Source organism: Eurypyga helias, unplaced genomic scaffold, assembly GCF_000690775.1.
Source record: "Eurypyga helias isolate BGI_N326 unplaced genomic scaffold, ASM69077v1 scaffold10260, whole genome shotgun sequence".
Taxonomy (NCBI): Eukaryota; Metazoa; Chordata; class Aves; order Eurypygiformes; family Eurypygidae; genus Eurypyga; species Eurypyga helias.
The window spans coordinates 20,704-42,662 of NW_010223819.1; the positions used below are offsets into that span (position 1 = coordinate 20,704).

Sequence of the window (21,959 nt, forward strand, 5' to 3'; positions counted from 1 at the left end):
TGTTACTGAGAAAACAGGCATTTTCCTTCCCGTCCATCCTAAGCGTAAATCTCTGAAGCCAGAGATTGGATCTGTTAGTCACAATTTCGGGGAGCTGAGGTTTGAAAACAGCACTGCCAATGTCCTGACCCTGGGAGGGGGACGCTGGGGAGCTCGGAGAAGGGGGACTTACACAGGCTGCCGACGATGCAAGGGAAGAAATAACCGGGAGAAGGTTTTTTCAAGGACAGTTTTGCATTTTGGAGCAGCCTCTTACTCGCTCCGTGATGAGCCAGAGAACCCAAGTGGGATTTCTATCGACTACTTCTGTGTACAGCCCGATTCCCAGCAGGAAAGGAGACACCGGCTACCTACAAGGCGGGAAAAGCTCTTTTCCTGGGCATTTTGCAAATCACCTTCCTTTTCCTCCACTGGTGGTGGAGAGGGAACTCCCCTTATGTCGCTCTGTGCGACACTCCAGAAAGCAAACATCAACCAGAACACAGATTACACTCCACATTAAGTGCTCAGTAATTCAGATGTTTGAAATCTGCTTTTGTCTTTAGGATGTGATTTATGTGGCATTTATGCCGCATTATGTTTTCTACTCGATGCATTTTGTTTGTGCTAAAACCCATGCCCTCGTCTAACTTTTTCACAGAGAATAAAGTGATGCAAGCAAACTACAAATCTGTCTAGGAAGAAGCTCATTTTAAGGTAATTTGGGAGATGTTAGTTCTGAATAGGGAAGAGCTACAATTAAAAATCACAAACAGAGCTCGCTTTGCTGCCTGCTCTCAGACTGGGGTGCAAACCGTAATGAGCATTCTAGATGAAATCTTTTCAGCTTTTGAGGAATATCTGTGTTCTGCACGTCACCCTGATGCATTCCCAGCCAATAGCTGATACCCCTCCAGGCACTGATTGATCAAGGGACGATGAAACATCAAAACTGAACTAAACAATCAAGACTGCAGCTTCAGTTCTGCTGACGGTGACAGTGTTTGTATAATACACTTAAAGAGGAAAGCACTAACAACGTTCACGGCAAGTCACGTTTTTAACAGGCATCATTTATCACAGAGATAAACACACAGACAGAGATTCTCCTTCTCTCTCTCTCTCCCCTTCCACATGCATGCACACACATTTACTTCTGCCTTTCCTAGGGATGCTCTTTCCTATTAAATCAATAGGTAGAGCAGATCCCCGTGCATGCACGCACCCTTAACAGACCAACATGAGACAGAAACGGTATTAACAGCAATTTAAATGTTTCCCGCAAAAAACAAAGCGGAGATGCAGCTGGGATGTCGGTTCAAATTGCACCAGAATTCAGTTTATTCCATCACAAGCATTAAATGTTAAAGTTTACTAAGTATGAACTACTGAACGAACCTTTCCTTCAAAGTTTGTCATGAATTTTGACTGTTCCAACCCAAAAGAGATGGGAAAGAAGGTGGAAAATAACGGAAAACACAGCAAGGCCATTGTTTGGTGGGTCCTTCAGAGGCCGATGAATCTTACAGTGTCACTGCTCTGTGCCAGACTTTGCTGCAGAACAGGCAGTAATTGACATTTTACCAAAATAAGTGACTGCAGAACGCATTAACAAATGTTGGTAGTTTTTCATGGGACAAGCTTATAGTCAGGGGAATAACCTGCCTGTACGTTTCCTTGTAAAAATGTTATTTATTCACCTAATTAGGGTCTCATTTTAAACCCCCAGTTTTTGAAGCAGCATGAGCAAATGATAGGAATCATGTGCAGTTTCCATGCTCAGATGATGGAATGGGTACAGTATTTAACAGCAATGAAAACAAAGCACTCTATTAACCCCCAAATCCTGGGAGCATCACTAGGAAGAAAACGCTGAGCTTTATTAAAAAGCTCCTGGAAAAAAAAACCTGCCCACACCTAGGAGTTTGGGGTGGTGACAACCACGCATTACAACATTCACGCTTTGATCACATGAACCACTTCCCATCACGGCTCAGGACACTGGTCCCGCCATGCCTTGCTCGGTATGCTCATCCTGCCAGCTGCCCCGATCTCTCCTGGGGCCTCACCCCAAGTTTTTCCAAGGTACACGGGCCAAGCATGGACTTACTGCCCAGTCTGCATCTCCTTGGCATTGTCCAGTTGCTTAGTGGTCGGAGTAATGGCATTCACATCCCTGTCTAAGAGAAGCCAAAAGGCTCCTCAAATCCGATAATGGAACGGTAACTGTTTATCGTGACACTGCAGTTTAATTCCTCTGTGATTTAATGCCTATGGACACCTCCCATTAGTACCTGAAACGCGACTCCTAATTTTGGGGAGGTTTGGAGGTGCAGATTAGGGATGAAGGAGGACGCAACCAAGCGGGGCTGTTGTCATGACAGAGTTAACAGTGTTTTAAAACAAACGAGCACATCTGGTAAACAATGTCAATATGACCTAAAACCCCTTGAATGGGCTCATTGCAGCTACTTACTAAATGTGCCTGGAATTAAATTAATTAGAAAGCACAAATTACTCCTCTCTAAATAACAATGTAATAAAGCAACTGCTTAATGAAAAATATCAGTGATCAGTGAGCAATCCGCAAGCACAAAAAAAGGGATTGTAATCAAACTAAATTCACAGACTCGTCAGCAAGGCGAGAAAGGCTTCATACAAGGTTAGTCAAAAATGAGTCAGACGCAGGGATCTAAATTAAACTAATTATCACAGAGATTATTACATTTATCTTAACAAAACCCTCTCCCTTTTCTCCCCAGTACTCCCTAAAGCTCTATGTACAGCTGGCTGCATCCATCTGCTCCACGACGTTTTGTAACAGAGGGGAAAAAACGCAAAGCATTAAGCAAGTTTTGTAGCATGACTTCAGCACTCTTGATGCCATCACCCACCAGGAGCAGTATTTCTGTTGCGTGACTCTCTATTAGGCTGTGAGTGATGTGGTCCACGAAGTAAGGCCACAACTGGGGTTATTTTGTATTTTTCGGCATGTGTTCATTTTGCAGTCTTGTGTGGTAAAGCTCTGGGAGCTGGGAAGCTGTGAGTTCCCTAACTCCACCTACGAGTTCATGGAATAACACGTGGGGCAAAACCGTGACCCCAAGTGTTGCTGTTTTGAACATGCAAATCCTCAATTTTTACAGAAAGATTTCATAGAATCACAGAATGGTTGGGGTTGGAAGGGACCTTAAAAGATCATCTAGTTCCACCCCCCCTGCCATGGGCAGGGACACCTTCCACTAGACCAGGTTGCTCAAAGCCACATCCAGCCTGGCCTTGGACACTTCCAGGGATGGGGCATCCACAGCTGCTCTGGGCAACCTGTTCCAGTGCCTCCCCACCCTCTCCAGGAAGAATTTCTTCCCGATATCCAGTCTAAACCTCCCCACTTTCAATTTAAACCCGTTACCCCTTGTCCTGTCACTACAGGCCCTTGTAAAAAAGTCCCCTCCCAGCTTCCTTCTAGCCCCCTTCAGGTACTGGAAGGCTGCAATAAGGTCTTTTGTCTTTATCCAACCCAAGTAACGCGGGAAGACCTCAACACATGGCAAACTCTGCTTTGCTGAGCATACACAGAACGTAACGTGTGACTACAAATCCATACCGCAGCCTGGAGCTGACCCCGGTGTGAGCTCACAAGGCCACAAACGCTCAAAAATCACGGAGATGGCCACACCATGCCCTCTTCTACAGCCCTTTGCTTTGCAGACAGCGGATCAAAATGATAAAAAGTTGAATGTTAAGGAAGACCCATCTCTAGGCACCACATCAGTCATCCAGTCAACCCATCTGAACAGCTCAGGGATGTGAAGGCCGGTTGGCGTGAACACCGCACCCTCCACTACCACCAAAAAAAAAAGAAAAAATTAAAAAAAAAAATCCCCCCAAAAGTACATATTTCGATGGGATTTCAAGTGAAGTTGGAAAAATTCAGTACGAATTTGCACAATCCACACACAGGACAAAGGCACTTGAAATTGCTAAGAGCCAGCTTAGAAGCCAGACGTACCACCTTACTGCTTACAACTTCTGTGGCTACTGCTCATCATTTTTCATTTTTGGGGTGTTTTCGCACATGAAAGGAAAAAAACAACTGCGTCTAGAACTTTACATCTCGTGACTGCTTATCAATTCTAATCAGGACACCCTGTGGACCATCCATATGCAACAGCAAAAAAAGCCATAGGTGAGCCCAGGCGAAAAGATTACCCCTTCGGTTTCGCCTTCACGTGGTCTGCGGCCTAGAATGCACAACAGCAGAAAACTAGCAGGAGATGAATAAAAACACAAGGAAAGGAACATTTCAGACTGTGTCACAAGGTTAACATTTACAGAGAAAATGTTCCTGCCTGGAAAAAAAATAAAAATAACAAGCTTTCTAAATAGTGCTGCTTACACGGGGCTGAGTAAAAACCAAAGGCTGTATCAAAGGAAGCAGAGACTTGGAGAGATGAGAGGTAAAGCACTGGAGACAGGGGGCACACCGCCATGCACCTGGCAGTGCACATGGATCGCTGCTTTCTGTGTGACAAACAAGGAACTCTAAATAATTAACACTAATGGCCATTAGTGCCGCCGGGGGACAGGGGAGGGGAGGTTGGTGGTGACAAAGCAATCCCCTTGATTCTGTATAAACCGTTGTCACAGAATTTCTCATAAAGGACAAATACTATCTGAAAAAAAACCCAATAGATGGTACTTGAGTTTGTGCAGACTGGAGAAAGAACAAGAAAGCATACCAGAGTAATCTGCAGCAAGAGGGGCAAGCCTGCACACAGGCATAAGGAGCACCGGCACGAAGAAAACCCCTTCCTTGTCCCTACCCAACTTTTCTGGTCATCATCGTGACTGGCGTAACAAGAATGTCACTGTGCTAGCAAAAAAAATGAGCTATGCAATACAAGCTTTAAGCGAGAGAATGATTTCCACTGCAGGAATAAAGCCCTGCCATAAATCAAGTTTGGTAACTACCAAATACAGTGAAAAATGCCACGTTTCTAGTGTTAATGTTCAATGTTAATGTTAAGAAAGCGATGCTGTTAAGAGACCATCTTGGGCATTATTAACCCACTGGCAAAAACCACAATGAGGCACAGCATATTATTGCCATTAACAAGAATTTCAGCTCTAGGTGCTCTCAAGATGTTAAATTGTGTTAGCCTCTATTACTCATTCCTGGTCAGGATGCTAAAGAATTCCTTGTATTGAAGTCTAAGTCATATTTCCAGCATCTCAAACCAGAATTGATTATAAAAGTGATAAAGAAGATACAGGCTAATAAAATCTATTTAATTATTACAAAAATACCAATTTAACTATGTAGTAAGATACAGTTGATAATGCCAAGACAGTAAGATAATAAAGAGCTTGAGAATTAGCGTGACAATTACACATCTAACCTACGGTTGAAAGCATGTCAGCAGTTCTATTATTTTTATTTTGAAGCTCATTAAATGAAGAGTTTTTCCCTAAAGCTCAAAATGCTGGAGTCACAAGCTTAGATGAAAACCTCTGTTAATATTTAAACAAATATGTACACAGACATTAAATTTCTGAAACCTCACGCATTTGAGAAGGTAAACATCAGAACTGGAAAGTAATTAGACACCCCAATGTTCTTTTTACCTAAATATGTGTGTGCACATGTATTATATATAAGCACAGATGGATATGCATGGAGGTACCTACCCTTTCCCACAAGCCCACAAAATCCATTACTTGCAAGCTCCATTTCTAGAGCCCATCTCTCGATTTTTTGGGCACACTGCAATTTGGAAGGTGCCCAGTCCCACGCTCCCTCTACTCAGCTGGCTGTCCACGCCATGGCCACGTGGTACCCGCGGGCAGCAGCACCTCAAGGCCAATCTCATGGGCCACTCCAAGCTCAGGGCGTTGGATGCCGGCAGAGCAGAAACCGTGTTTTGCCACTGGCACATCTGTATTTATGCTGCTCAGGGCGGGTGTTTGTCTTCAGGCTTACCACAGCACTGTTACAAGGTGTAAATCCACACGCTCAAACCTGGGTGGCTTATGGCAGATTCTTGTATTTCATCTCTGGAGAGCAGCCTGCGCAAAAGGGATGCCTACAAATAGAGCCCTCCTGGAGTTAGTCTGATGCTATTAATAAATGACATCCCTTAATAATAAAATAGTATTTAAGGAATGTTTAGCCAGATTCAGACTGGGGGGTGCACATGCACACGTGGCACACTAATAAAATCTTTACTAGAGGACAATGTTTTTGTCAATTTTTTCACAAAACATAACTGAATTAGATTTAAAATAGAGTTTTCTATTAAAATAAATTGATTTAAATACATAAATCTGTTAAATAAGTTCAATATACATCCAAGAATGTAACTGTACGTCTCGGAAACTAACCCTTAAGGATAAGGATGGAGTCAAAACTTCTGGGGACTGATTTCACCTGCCACATCCCTACCTACGCTACCTTCATGTGCCCCCACATGCAGGGCCCTGACCTGCCCCGGCATCCTCAGCCAGCTCGTCACCTCCCTGACCCTCAGCCTCCTCTACCAAATCGGTCTGCTCTACAAGCCCTGCCAGCTTCTCAAGTCCAACTCAAGGTACACTCCAGGTCGTCTGGCATGAAAGACACAGCTTTAACAGGGTCTTAAGGCTGGTGATGGTAATTTGGCTGTACCATCATCAAAATAAGTCCATCTGACCAAGGAAAAATAAACATGAAAATGAATAAACAAAATCCCAATGCAGAACGGGGGGAAAAAAACCCTAAACTCAGGATAGATAGACTTAGAGACATAAGGATTGATATTTAAAACCAATCCGTCTCAGAAGAAACCCACTGACTAGTCCAGTACAAAGCCATCCTTCTTCCCCAGTTTTGCCCACCTGCTATTGGTTTTAATGACTCTCCAAACGTACCTAATTACAGCGATAAACAAAGACCTTTCTTGGATTTCTGATACCTCATTAATTCCATTATGACTGGTTATTACAATGCCAAATGAGGGCAGCAGCCGCGGCACCGACCTGCAACGCTGCTGATAAAAACTCCTTATTTACAAGCACAGGGACACCAAAATGCCACCCAGGCGGTGCGTGAGGGGAGAAGGAAAAACTGGGTGGAATAAACCCCTTCTTGCCGCACAGCTCCAAGTCTGCCCCATTTGCTGTCGCACAAATCCCGATGAAGATGTGGGAGGCACATCTTCAGCTAAATCTGCCTTATCTAACGCGCAGTATTAGGTTCTGCTGTGCCACCTTGTGTTACATCACATCACATTTGATACGAAACAACACTGTGTGGGTTTGAGTTGCTCCACTTAAACCGCTCCAGCATTTAATACCAAAACCAAATGAAAACATAATGGCGGGGAGTGGGGGGGAAGCCAACTTTGAAAACCTCAAGCTAGAGAGGAAAAAAAAAAAGCACCTTCAGTAAGAATTTCAGAGCTCTCATCTTCCATTTGCTAAGCAACCTCCTGTTTGGTTCTCATCTGAGAGCCTACTGCGTTCTGCGAGATAAGGTGGTTCATGCAATAAAACATCCTGATGGGAAGATTTCAGATGTATTTTTCCTTCCAGCACTCTGCAAACGCTTTGGTTTTCTTAGTGATTTTAAAGCAGACGCAGATTCCCTGCCACACAAAGGCAGCTGTGCGCGTAACCTGCGCACCCCCGTCGGGCTGTCAGCGTGCAGGATTACCCAAAACTGGCATTATTTTGTTATTCCTAATACATTAATTGTTCACCCCCATAATAATTCATGCACAGGCTTCCTCCTCGCCTTAAAACACGCTTCGTGAAACCTCTCAAAACTTTAGAAAATTAGCTCAGCCCTTGAAATCACTGCAAAATGTGTCACAGAATGCCAAGCAATGAATCAGCAACCGTCCCGTTCTGGTTTACCCTTCCAAGCGACCCCGGAGCTCAGATGACACACATATCTGGAGGACACAAGCTATAGCATTGGCCACGCTGCCACGGAAATGCAGGGCAACTGATGTAAAACTGATGCTGACCCAAAAAGCAGATTTCCCAGGCATCTCTTCACTTGCTTACTCACGTCTAGAAGCGAATCGGTGCAAATGGAGTTAACGAAGGGTAGCTGAGGGGAAAACACTTGTCCCTCAAATGACTAACAGATCACTGTCAGCACTTTGCATGTATCACACCAGCAAGAGCTGGAAAATTTGCAGGCAATACAAGTGTCCACATACCAGTGATGCCGTTTCCCCTTTATTATCAGAACGGTCATATTATAAAGCCGTTGGTTTTGGAATCAGGTGGTCGTATGGCAATGTGCTTTCTTTGGAGTTTCTTAGCCTCCCAGAGCTTAGAAAAGGCAATTGGTTATGAATACTACGGGCTCGAAATAAAGACAGAAAGAACTCTGACGTGGTATTTTTATGTCTGGAATTTTGGGTGCTTACCCGTAGCATCTTTGAGGTTGAAATCTGAACCTGTGACTTACTATTTCCACTGGATACCTTGCACCGAGAAACTCCAGCACGACCGGGTAATGCTAATTCATGAATTCCTGCAAACTCACTATCCATATGGATGTCAGTTAACGCACATCAGAGTCTGAACCAGCTACCGAGAATCACCCTTGGTGGCTGCAGTCATTCCTAGGCATCCAAAACCCTGGTGAAATCCTGCTGCCTCCTGGAGTCTAAGGGGAGCTTTGCCATGCACATGAGCAGCACCAAAATCTTCGTGTTTTCAGTAAGGAGAGTTAGCCCAGACCTTGCAAATTCAGATTATCAAAACCAAACGGCTAATGTCACGAAGATTAACACCTGTAAACCACTTTGAAGGAGAAAAACACCGCGTAATCCCATAATATTACATTATTTATAAGACGACCTGATTTTAAATGTTAAGTTCGGCTTATTTTTATCACAAAGAGAAAACAAGTTCCTGCTAGCTTGCTTTACAAAACCAATTACCAGCGATGAGTGTATGGTGCTGCATAACAATACGCAGCGCTGCCTCGGAAAGGCGGATCTAACACTCCGGAGCTGTTGAGAGGAAAATTAACTTGCGCCGTGGACTGAAATACATGCGCATAAGCAATTCTAATAAGGGGTATGAACTTCAAACTTCTTATTAAAAATATCAAAATGTGTAACACTTCCTTTATTTCATCTTTTTTTCTGACTTCAACTGATTCTTGTATCTGCTCCTTGATACAGTAGTCCCTAATCAGAACGAGGCTGTAAGAGAATAGTAAATGTGACATCAAACTTGCTTTAAAGTCTCATCAGCTTTTTTTGGCCTTGTTAGAATATAATTTTACTCAACAGAGAGAAGAGAATAGCAAAGTGTGACTTGGTGGTTTGGAAAAAAAACACTCAGCTACTCCCGACTGCAAGTTCCCACAGACCTGCTCCTTCCCTGCTCCTAAGTCATAGGTTTCAGCACTGTACTCTTACTAGGATTGTCTGTTTTCAGAAAATGGAAAAGCAACAAAAAAACCATCTGAGAAACGTTTAATTTCTAGTGCAGTTTTAGACCAACTTACAAACTTTACTAATCTGATTCCCTTCTTCCCAGAGAAATCTCTTTAAAGGAAACAGTGACAAAGATAAACAAGAGGAAAAATTGGAGAGAGATTTTAAATGCCAAATGAGATTCCCAATTTAATCAGGAATTCCATAACTCTGGAATTACAAAATAACAAACCTGGAACACAATGTAATGAAATACAAATCTTGGCATTTCACATGGACATCCATTTCTTTAAGCCTACTACGATCCTGGTTTTCTAAATGTAATTTACTAACTAGTGAGGGGTGCTATGAGCTTTCGAAACTATCCCCCCTGTCATTTCTGGACAGTGTTCTTTGTAATACAGTATCAGGTATTTTTTCAGTGTACAGCTCAAAATAACCTACACTGAATGACAAATTGCTGAGGGATCCAACAAACAGGTTTGATGGGAGATACCCGAGTAGAAGGCACTGGGAGCTCTGGGAGCTGGTGGTGGGTGACTGAAGGTAGGGCAGGGAAAAAAGAGGTGACTTGAAGTGGGGTTTTCAAACAAACGTAGGGGTCAGTGGAGACGAGAGAGAGGAATTAGATCTGCTCCTGCTCCGGGTGAGGGAAGAAGCAGCCACAACACGGTGGGCTGGGGAGCAGAGTAAGAAACCCAACCAGAAAGGTGGCATGCACGATGATCGGTACCGCACGCTCTGTACTCACTGAGACGGGGCTCGGGGAGGGTCCTACGGATCCAAACATGGGACGAAGACCTCGGTATAATGCTCTGCTCCCTCTGTATTAGGAACTGAAAATACTGCTGGAAATGGGGAACTTTTCTTCCCTTTCCAGAAGCTTTGGCACAGGCAAACATGCTCTGTGGTAACGGTCAGACGATTCCCAGGTTGTGAATTTTGTCCTAAATGCAGTTTGTACCCACTTGTTCTCTACTTCAGCAGCTGCTAAGACAGTTTGAAATTTTCTGGCAGCTAGATGCTTAAGTGGCATGACTTTCAACTCTCTCTTCACTGCAAGCCTAAAGGGCGAACAGAAGTGAGTGGCTTGTTCAAAAGAGTTCAAGTCTGCACTGAATAGCTGATTGCAGTGCTAATTACCACGGTTTTACATCATTAGGGGTAGCAACTGAAAAGAAGCTCTAATTCCAGCACTCTGAGATATTGCCCTTTTTTTTTCCTGTTTGGGTCTTACCACTAAATGATCCATTTCCAACACTTCTGGTAAGGGCAGGAAGGGAAAATTTAATTTCCACGGAGGGAGAGAATCTCAAGAAACAAATATAAAGACCTTATTTTTGCTTACAAAAAAATTCAGACCCATAGGTACTTGTGGTAGGGTGGAAAGGCTGGAGCAGTGGGGAGATGTTCCCTGCAATCTGCGGTGGTAACGGGTTTCATTCAGCTCAGAGATGTAATGCTCCAGGCTGCTGCTCATTTATGCCTGAGCGTTGTGTTTCGACAGTCTAGATCTCAAAGAGCAATCTGATTTCCATTACACTGCTATAATGTGCTTGCAATTATAAAGTTGTTAGGATATATTGTTTGTAAAGTTTCCCCGCTGCGTCTAAAGGGTCTTGTAACTCTCCACCATGGCTGGAGGGAGTCTGAAGCTGCAGCAAGCAGTATGAAGAAAAAAGACACGTATCTTTCTATGACTATGTGATTATTTTGATGGCACAGCCACAAAATAGAGAAAGAAAAAAATATGTCCTTCCATTTTAGGCTACAGAAAGAGCCTTCACGCCCACGGCAGTTGACTCTAGCACGCATTTTCACCACAAAGAGGACTCAACTCCTCTGTGGGAAGTGTCGGAGGTTAATAACCCTCACATGCCAAGAGCATCACCGGAACAGCAAGGGAAGGTCCCTCTAATTAGGGAGACTTAATAGGTTTATTGCTTTAGAGCTTTGTAATTATGCTCCATTGCTGCAAATCTTTGTTGTAGTTATATGTATCACAAGGACCTTCTTAAGACCACCGAGTCAAGGACCAAATGCTCGGGACTATTGGCACAGACCCCTCCCTACTTCCACCTACCTCCATTCCATCAGCTGGGAATTTACCATGGACTTTGCTTTTACAGGGAGGTAAGACGCCAGTGCCCGCTGACGGGCATTTAGACAGGGAGATGTTGCATTGGTTCTTCTTCCCATAAAATACATTTCGTCTTGAAACTCTAGTAAACATATATTTTTCAGAAGACGGACTTCCATTGCCCAGTTTAAGGTGAACGTGGCACTAGGGAAAGCTATCCAAGTGACGTTTCACCTGTATGCTTTTGCTCAGAACTGGAGCAAAGCAGGAACACGTCTTCGAGGGGATTGTGTAGATCAGGCTCAAGGTTTATGCTATTTTCGATCTTCTGGTAAATAAAGATGTTAGCGAGCACTAACTGTGAAAGTCTGAAGGGAAACTGTCCATCCAAACCTGCATGAAAACTACTTAATTCTTGTAACTCACCACAAACTAATCACTATATTTTTGGACCTGAACACTGACCTAAAAAAAAAAAAAAGAGAGAGAGAAAAAAATTCCTCTTTAACAAAAGGCAATTCATAAAATACATGACTAAGACAAACAAATATTAGATCTTTGTGACTCCAAAACAATACAGCACAGTAGTTTTGCAGAATGACTTGTTCTGAAACAGCCCCCCCACCTGCCCCAGCACAGACACAACTCCCAGAATAAAAGTCCTTTGGGAAGCAGGGAAATTATTCTGACAAAATGTTGCTTTTGTTATGAATAGACTCTGTGCAGCATGGAGAGGTATTCGAGAATTGCTTATTTCAGTCGATTGCTGTACGCAGACGAGACTTCAATGACAAATGGATTTCAAGTGGCAAATATTATTAGCTTCTTTTTTTGCTATTTTTTTGGAGAAAAGTACTTTATGTACTTGGTAGGTACAAGGCTAAAAGGCCCTTTTCAGCTACAATTATTCAAAATAAAGGTGTGCCCTTTGTGGCCTTATTAACAATAATTCTTTAAAATGACTGAAATGTGTAATCACACTGTGCAGCTCAGGGAAAAAAACCCATATGCTTAATCCTGCATTTTGTAAGCAGCAGCAGTGGTTTGCTTTCCGGCACACAGCCCGCTGGGTTAGCAAGCATCTCCTCTGCTGTTGCAGGCACCGTGTCACATCCCCTTCAAACAGCAAAGCCCTTATGGCTCCTCCAGTTTGACTTACAGGCTGTAACGGGTTGGCACTTCCTTATTTCCAGTTTAAATTACGGCTGAACAACACCCAGTTGCTTTTTAAGTATCTTTTATCTCTCCTACCTAATAGTTGGAGGCAATAATTTTGTCCCCTCTGTCCCTTCATTTCCCTAAGCAAAAGCAGCTTTTCCGACCTGCTCTCAGCCCAATTAGCCAATTTTCCCCTCCGCCTTTGCTTGGAGTTCATCCTTTCTGACGCCCTCAAGTGTTGGAAGTCCGAGCCATGAGACACGGCCAGTGAGTTTTATCCAGCGCTGTGTGAAACTGGAAAACAGCAGCAATAATATGACTAAGGCCTAGAGAGGGGAGGAGGAAGGGGAAAATAAGTCAATCAATCAAAACACAGATAAGACAAGTTTTCTATGGGGCCTCTGGAAAGCAAAATCTCGATGACCTGACATTGTCCCTCTCTTACTGTGTTTATCTCCCTGCCCCGATCTTGCACGAGTCCTGCAGACAATTTTCAGACGACGCGGAGCACGGGGCCGGGGCATTTCAGCCTCATCCTTGCTGAACCCATCCTTCTGTTCCTCGCTCACAGGCCACGGCAGGGCTCGCTGCTCCCCTAAGCCAGCGCTTCAGCTGAATTTGCATTTTAACAATTAAACCTCATCGTTGGGAGCGCACCAGCAGCTTGGAGCAGCTTTTCCCATATATTACACGTCTCTTTCTGATATTTTTCTGCCTGATTAGTAATCACTTCTGACAAATCCTTTCGACAGCTCCGAACACCAGCCGTAGCGTTACGGGGATGCTTGTCGCAAAGCCTGACTGAATGCAAACGTTAGGCTAACGCGAGGATGCCTGACAGCATCTGAGCATTTTCTTCCCTGGACACCAGAGGGAGGAGGAGGAAAGGACAACTGACAGGGAAGCTGGAGAAAAGCTGCTTCAGAAGCCCTGAAGGAGCTTTATCAGACACCGAAGCTAAATACATTTCTCTAATCAGACCGAAATAAGCAGCGGCACCGTGTCTGGGGATGGTACTTCTCCTGAAAGACTTGGCAGGGGTAACACGAGGTGAAGTTACGGGTGACGTGACCCAAGCGCAGCAGCGCTGACGGCTGGGTGCATTTTAGCCAGCTCCCTCTTTAACAAACAGCTTTAACCAAACCCAACTGGTTTTGATTCCAGGGATGCTATTGTCCACGCTGTGCTTGGCTTCGGTGCCCCAACTCCAGCGCCTTTCCGTCCAGCTCTCTTCCATATGTGAAAAAAACCACGTTCCAGTGATTAACCGTGGATCCAGGGCCACCACAGTTTGAGTCCTGTACCATGAGAGCATGAAATTTGGAACTGCAAGTGCTCTATGCTCAGATGGAAATGTCAAGACCTTGAAAGAGGGAGGCAGTTCCAGGAATCCGACACCGCATCTGTCTAGGAAGGTGACAGCAAATGCTCAACATGTGCTTAGTATCTCGATTAAATTTTAAAAAAAAGAGATTCAGCAAGATTACCAGGGAACTATTTACTATCTTATTAAAACTATGCTTTTATTTCCTCATCAAATCTTTTCATTATGCCTTCAAGGCATAAGGAGGATTATTAAATGTCAGCCACAATTCAAATAATTAATGTATGGTGTTACCAGATATATATGCACACTCCAGGAGGATTAATAATAGCTGCTATTTTTCTTCCAACCATATTTTCTCCATAATACATATATTAATCATGAGAACGCAGTGCATTTTTAAACCTCTCTAGTAGTGAAAGTCTTTAAGGAACTCACACTTTGAAAGCTGAGGAACTGTCAATATATTCTGTTCTCTACTTTTTAATTTACAATCAAAATACAAAACCACAATAAGCACTTGGAAAGGAAGGAGTATAAGAAAGGCAGTGATTTCTCCAGAGCTGCTATAAACTGCAGAGTCAATGCCCTCGATTCCTTCAAATGGGTCTTTAAAAACAACAAACCAGAGTTGCAGATTCAGAGACAGGCCTGGGCCCATCAAAACCGACTGGCTTTTGTTGCTAACTTGCTACAGTCAAAACGCCTTAGAACAAGCATCAGAAACGTACTTTTATATCAAATTTTAATCTGCAGCCTAAGAGTGTGCTACATGCTGGGGTGCGTTACTTTCTGCTTCCTACCTGGAACAGCATTCCTGAGGGTGGGCTGATCCCAGTGAGGGGTTACCCACCACCCCCGCGCCCACAGGGGCTGCAGACGTACTGCTGTGGGGACGGTTCTTGTACCTGCTGGTGCCCTCTCGGCAACGCAACCAAAACTGAGCTCAGCTCCCGCTTGCGCAGCGAATAAAACACATCCAGAAGTAACGTTTCAATTGCTTACAACTCGGAGAAGTTTAAATTGTCTCCTCCACCCCCAGCTGTATCCCAGGTGTAACCTGTCCACAGCGAAGAGCCATCGGATATCTGACTCTGAACACTGCAAAGTACAGAATGGGTTACCAGCCTCTTCCACCTCCCAGAGCAGCTCAAGAAACGTCCGTGTTCTTTTTAAAGTAACTTTTACAATCATGAGGTCAGGGTGTGTTACGTAAGTGAAGGTGTAACCTCACGTGTACCCACAGCCCCTTTTTGGGCATTATACCAGAAGAGGTGTGTAGCGCACGTGCACATGGGAACTACACGCACATCTCCCCCCGTGCAGCATCAAACAATAAATAAGGTTAACCATCTACGTGACTTGACAACTGCCAACTTGGGGAAGCTCCTACACCTCAGGGCATAAACCATTTCTAGAGAACAGCTTAGGAGAGCAGGTTTCTCAAGACATGCCATTTTTTTTAAATTTCAAGAAGCATTTTAAAGCAGTTTTGAAAACTCACCTCCTCGCTGCACCAGCAACGTGACCTCGCTTCCCTTAGGACATTCAATCAGCATATCCACCACCTGGTTGTGAGTGAGGCTCTGCACATTCTTCTTGTTGACTTCGACTATAAGATCGCCCTCCTTCAGGCCGCGGCACCGGGGGCTGTCCACGATCTGTTTCACTCTTTGGCCGCCCCCACCGGGGCTGTCTGCTATAGTAAACCCAAAGCCCATAGGCCCTTTCACTATGTGCACGGTTATGAGTTCAGGTTGTGTTGCTATCGAAGACGCCAAAGAGACCGTGTCACTGGGGTAACCATGGGGTCCGTTGGAAGAGACCTCAGCAGGGCTGCTGGGCCTCGCTTCCTTTGTGCCATTTACTTTCCCTGTTTTACTGCTGTGGCTCGCCGGGGAGTCATAATTTTCCTGCCCGTTCACAATGATCGGCTCTTTGTCCAAAATTGCCACGGACGTAACCAGGCTCGTGTTGGGATCGTCAGGATCGAAGGGCAGGGGGTAGCCTCGGCACAGTTCAAGGTCCACGCTGGCACCGATGGGGATGGACTGGAAGATTTTCACAACTTGAGCGTGAGTGTGCCCCAGCACACAGGTATCGTTCACGCTGACTATGACGTCCCCTGCAGAGGACACAGACAGACACACCAAACACGTGTTGTGCACCCCGGGAAGGTGCACTAGAGCCTGCGAGCTCATCTGCAGCATCCACAGGTACCACGCTCGCGTAAACAGTAGCATTTAAGCACCTTTCCAAGGAGAAGGCACCGTGACACCTGGGTAGGCAAGAGCTATCTGTACACAATGGACTCAGGGCATAAAGCCTTTATGTACATAAACCTTTTTGGAAGTGAAAATGGAAGTGGCTCATGCAAAAAATTAATCAATTCAAATGATGGTATATGGCCCATTTAACAGCTATTTCAAAGCCCGGCTCTCACTGTTATACACTGTGCTACACTGACATATGACAGAAACAAAACTGAGAGCACACGAGAGCTGTAACAGAAGGCTCTGAAATACCAACTGCTCAAATACGGTGCCACATGTCATGCCTCAGCCATACTTCAGCCCTAAAGCTAGGTATTGATGAAGTTATAATTCATTATAGAATCATAGAATCATAGAATGGTTAGGGTTGGAAGGGACCTTAAAGATCATCTAGTTCCACCCCCCCTGCCATGGGCAGGGACACCTTCCACTAGACCAGGTTGCTCAAAGCCTCATCCAGCCTGGCCTTGAAGACATCCAGGGATGGGGCATCCACAACATCTCTAGGCAACCTGTTCCAGTGCCTCACCACCCTCTCTGTGAAGAATTTCTTCCTGATATCTAACCTAAACCTCCCTGATTTCAATTTATACCCATTACCCCTTGTCCTATCACTACAGGCCCTTGTAAAAAGTCCTCTCCCAGCACCCTTGTAGCCCCTTCAGGTACTGGAAAGCTGCAATGAGGTCTCCTCGGAGCCTCCTCTTCTCCAGGCTGAACCAGCCCAGTTCTCGCAGCCTTTCGTCATAGGAGAGGTGCTCTTATGATTATAAATTATAAATCAAATTATAATCTATTTGATAACGTATCTCACTTCCCTGCCTGCTGATTGGAAAGCTAAATGCCTTTCCCCCCAAAAATGGGTGAGGACTAGAGTTCTTTATGAATTGCACATAAAACCAGGTGTAACAACATAAACCAAGGCATCGGTACCTGTTTCCATTTTGCCATCCAGTGCTGCGGGGCCGTCAAGCACCAAACTTTTGATTTGGAGGAATTCATCCGGCTCATCCCCTCCGACGACGGTGAAGCCAAAACCCCTGCTGCTTTTCCTTAGCTTGGTGTGGATGAACTTCCCTTTCAACTCAGAAGGGTTTCGTGTAAAAAAGGGTTTTCCTGTGTAAGAAGTTTGGAAAAATCTATAAACAGGCAGGCAAGAGCATTTGAACTCTTTTTTCTCTGCCCCTCCCCGCTCTGACAAGTACACAGACAAACACAGCGGTGTGCTGGGACAGGACTGAACTTCACTCCAGCATCCTCTCAGCTCGTTGCACTCCACCCATCTCCCTGGATCCAACCATGCCCTAACAAGAAGGAGCAAAACCTCTATTACCTGGTGCTTTGTTAGCAGTGGTTGTGCAGACCAAAGCCCCAAGGCTACAAAGGGGGAAACATGCTGCTTTGGGGGAAACACGCTGCTTTAAGGCATGGAACATATTAAAGCTGGCAACGCTGTCTTAGATACGTGTTTTTTATCTCTGTCCTGAGGTGGTTACATCCATCCCAGGAAGGATGGAACAGGGGCAGCACAAACGCCTCTTACAGGAGTCTGCAGCAAGAACTTCTGTAGAAAGGAATATCATTATGTTTTTCCCCACTTGGCTTTCTCCCAACCCACCGAGCAAAATGCAACTTCTAAGCCCTGGCAAGACACTGCGTAACCCTTTAGCATAACCCCCAGCCCCTCGGTCGCTATCACCCTGTGATAAAGGGTGACAAAGGGGAGACGCTGCTCTTCAGACCCTGAAGTCTCTTCTCTTTCCTTTCTGCTACTCGCCTGCCGTGGACAAACCACTGCCGCTGTGAAGCAGGGATCAAAGAGCGGCCTGGGACCAGCGCGGCTGTGCTGGAGGGCTGCTAATGCTCCCCGGGAGCACGGATAAGAGGGAACAAGGTGCTCCAAAGCGCATCCTTGCAAAGCGTCTTGCACAGGCTCGGAAAAGCAATCGCAGTTGCTGCACTTCACAGTGCCAACACGAAACACCTTTGCACTTTTAATTGTTTTCAGTGCTTAGAGGGGAGAAGACTGTGGCACTCAGCCCTCTGGTGACAGCTCCAGGAGCAGCAGCGGGCACCGCAGCCCGAGAGCTGGCGTACTTTCAAAAACTACGGCAGCATTGCCGTGGGCCTCTGTTTAGAAAGGAGACCTTGAGGGAGAGTGAGGGGATTTGAGACTTGTAAAGCCTTTGACTGGGGAAAAAAAATGTATATTTGAAGATTCCTCATGAGGGGGCAGCGTGAGGACTGACAGACTCCTGCCTTTGAAGGGTGGCACGGGAACGCAGTACTCCTGCACATCGTGGGCAGATGCTCTGCTCAGACCCCAAGCTGCAAAAAAGCCCTGACTATCAAAGTGCAACCCATCTCGGGTGAGAAACAGGGTGAGAGGCAGCGTGCAGCGGGGCTCGGTCCCCGCTGATTTTGGGTTCACAAGACAAGCAGAACACGCAGAGCTCGCTAGTGTCTGCCTGCAAATACAGGGTGAGCCTGCCCGGCAGTGAGAGCACAGCAGCACCACAGGCTGTGTCCCTCCTAGGGACATAGGAGGGGTCCTTGTGCCCATGGTCCCACCAGCAGTGCCATCAGCGGGAGAGACGGAAACCCCTGGGAACAGGACGGGGGGACAGGGAAGCCGGAAAACAGCTGTTGCAAACGGGAGCAAGAGAAGAGGGAGCAGCACTGAGAAAGGAAGAGGAAGGGATGGAAGAGAGGAGCCATCAGGGTACCAGGACACGTCACTCAGAGTGGTGCTGAGACAGGCTAATGCCCTCCTGTAATGCTGCTGCAAAATTTCAGTGTCTGGCAGTTGGGAGCAGCTGGAGAGCTGAGTGGGGCTCCTGACATCATTTCCTGCATGACGGGACCATTGCACTGTCACACATGGGCACCTGGGCAGCCCTTCCTCTGGCCTGATGGTGTAAAAGCCAGAGGTGGCATTCCCAGATGTCTCCCCGAGGAAGACCGGTGGCTTTGGGGCACTGCTGAGATGCCTAACCCCAGATGCCTGGTAAGCAGGGTACAATGCCCAGAGCTCCCTCGTTTTTCCTGGCTGCAAGTCTCGATGACTTTAACATACTTAAACAGCCCTCAGGAATATAGTGGGGGCTTTGGATGCTGCTATATTTCACACATCTGTTTTGGAAGGGCTGACCTGCTGCTGCCCACAGCAGCGAGCCCTCCTTGGCTCTTCACGGCAGGAAAGGCAGCTCGGGACAGCAGCGCCCTTGTTGACAGAGAGGGTGGTGAGGCACTGGAACAGGCTGCCCAGAGATGTTGTGGATGCCCCATCCCTGGATGTCTTCAAGGCCAGGCTGGATGTGGCTTTGAGCAACCTGGTCTAGTGGAGGGTGTCCCTGCCCATGGCAGGGGGGTTGGAACTAGATGATCTTTAAGGTCCCTTCCAACCCAAACCATTCTATGATTCTATGACCTGCGGAGCACTGGAATGCTCCCAGGGCCAGCCCCACTGGGCTCCAGCCAGATTCCCCCTCTCTCCCACCTTCCCCAGCCTCTGGTTCCTGCAGACCACGCTTGCCAGGCAATTTAATGTAGCTGAAGATGAAGCCTACTTACAACCACTTGTAACCAGAGAACACTTGTACTGCAACAGGTACAAGTGGAACTCTCTGCCCTCACTGGCAACCTGATCCGACAATGTTTCAGCTCACACTGCAAATTCAGGAAATGTTCCTATTCTGTCTGGTTCATCAGTTAAGATAAGCAACTGGCCTGTGAGCAGTTGGCTATACACAGACTACTGACACTAACAAATAAAGCTGTAATAGCCCAAAGTACTTGTTCACATGTACAACTTCAAAGTAGGTCCACAGTATTTGGACTTATTATCTTTCCCTCCTCATGCAGAGCTTCCCGGAGGAGTTTCAACACAGATCTTGCAGCAACATGACATAATTTGTAATTTGGACAAGGTGCTTATGATTTTTCACCCTCTGTTACCACAGAAAGTCAAATTCAGCACAGAGGTCTGGTAGCTCTGCAAAGCTCTCAAAGTTGCAGAGGACCTCCCTTTTCTGGTGTTGTCAGTTCCCAACCTCCTCCAGATACTCATTTGGATACAAAGCATACAAATAGGAAAACCCATGTAGTTGCAAGCCAGCCTCACCCATGGCCGTACCAGAACCTGGCTGCTCAGGTGTCACAAACGCAACAGAGACACTCAAGCTCTCCAAAACCAAGGTCCCGCCAAGCAGTGCTGACACCCTACACACATCACAGCCCCCAGACACACTGAGCAGTTTTTCCAGGGCTCTTAAACTACTTCAGCTTGAAATGCTGTCTGCCCACAAATGCAGACATGGGGTGACACTGGCTTTCGCTCTCAAACTAAAACATCACCATATTAATGCATGTCTGTGTCTTAGCCACTCTGCAACATGGTGAGATTCGGTGCTGCTTTTTGGGAAGGAATGCTGACCTATGAGAACAGAAAGCAATCTCCGCACTGGATCATATGAGAAGAGCCACATTCTAAACTCAGTAGCTTTTGGAAAGTGAAAAAGCCTAATCCCTCCATATCCATACAGCTCTGTACGAAAGGGTCTGCTCCTACTTGCACTTGCATCCACTGCAGTTGCTGCTAAAGACTCGGAATGCTATACAGAGAACAGCCACAATCCTTTTTTGATGCAGGTGATGTCATTAGCCTCTTGCATTTGGCAACAAATGTGGTCTTCAAACAACTAGTCCCAAAATCTATAGGAATCTAATAAGCAGGCACTGTGTGACCCTAATTCTGGGGATACTCCCCTTGGCTGGTAGCTGGGGGAATTCCATTCTCAGGAAAAAAACCCATGTTGCACTTTTACAACTGGTTTAACAAGGTTGTTACCTTGCACTGGTGCTTCCCGCACTGCCTCTTGGTTGTTTGAAACATGGTTTGGAGCAGCGGGTGGTGGGAGAGATGGACACTCCTCTGTCCATTCTAGAGAGGGCAGAGAGGGAAATGTTACTCGTTTCACAACAGCACCGTGAGCTCCTGCACGTACACACCGGGAGCGTGGGGTTCAAGCAGCAGAGACATGAGAAGCATGGCAAGAGAGGAAAGAGAGAAAGGAGAGAGGGAATAAAATGAATGGGATGTCCAAAAACCAGTTCTGGAGGACACTCTACGTTCAGGTCAAGAGATCCACCTGCTGGGACACCCCACCTCACACTCAGACTCGGACTTGATCTGACTTTGTGCTCTCTCTGTTTGTATGTGCTCCCCATGGCACTCGGGGCATCTAAGTAAGAGGAGGGACATGGGGCTGCAGGAGGAATGTTGAAGCCTAAATTATTTTCCCCTTGGATAACAACTTGGTGCGAAAGCTACAAAGGCACCAAAACAAACCCAAATGCCACAGGCCCCTCACTGCAGTGGGGCTGCAGTTAAAGCTTAACAACATCCAAAGGTCTTGGGCTTAAGATGCCTCCCACGCAGAGGGGTTTCCCTAAAAAAACTTTGCTTCAATCGTTAAGGCCATGGGCGCAAGGCTAAACACAAGGGCACGGTGCTGCCAAGGTGAGGGAGGGCAGATCCCTCACGAAAACCCAACCATCGCGCCCTGGGTGATGCCAACCTTCTGGTGGCTGTTGCTGTTGCTCAAGTTGTTTCTTCCTCTTTGCTTCAAGAACTGGGTTTTCATACTGTGTCTTCCGGTTGATGTGGCTGGAGATGAAAGAGAGCAATAAATTAGGAAACC

General features: G+C 45.9%; 1 protein-coding gene across 1 annotated transcript in view; it reads right to left on the minus strand.

Annotated features, from left to right (window-relative positions):
• MAGI1 (membrane associated guanylate kinase, WW and PDZ domain containing 1) overlaps positions 1-21,959 on the minus strand; it is a gene marked incomplete at both ends in the record, with an annotated part of 57,077 nt that overhangs the window by 18,349 nt on the left and 16,769 nt on the right. Inside the window, 4 exons of the mRNA XM_010153691.1 lie at positions 15,489-16,109; positions 17,191-17,373; positions 21,107-21,199; positions 21,837-21,925. Coding sequence (XP_010151993.1) covers positions 15,489-16,109; positions 17,191-17,373; positions 21,107-21,199; positions 21,837-21,925 — 986 coding nt within the window. The remainder of the gene's footprint in view (positions 1-15,488; positions 16,110-17,190; positions 17,374-21,106; positions 21,200-21,836; positions 21,926-21,959) is intronic.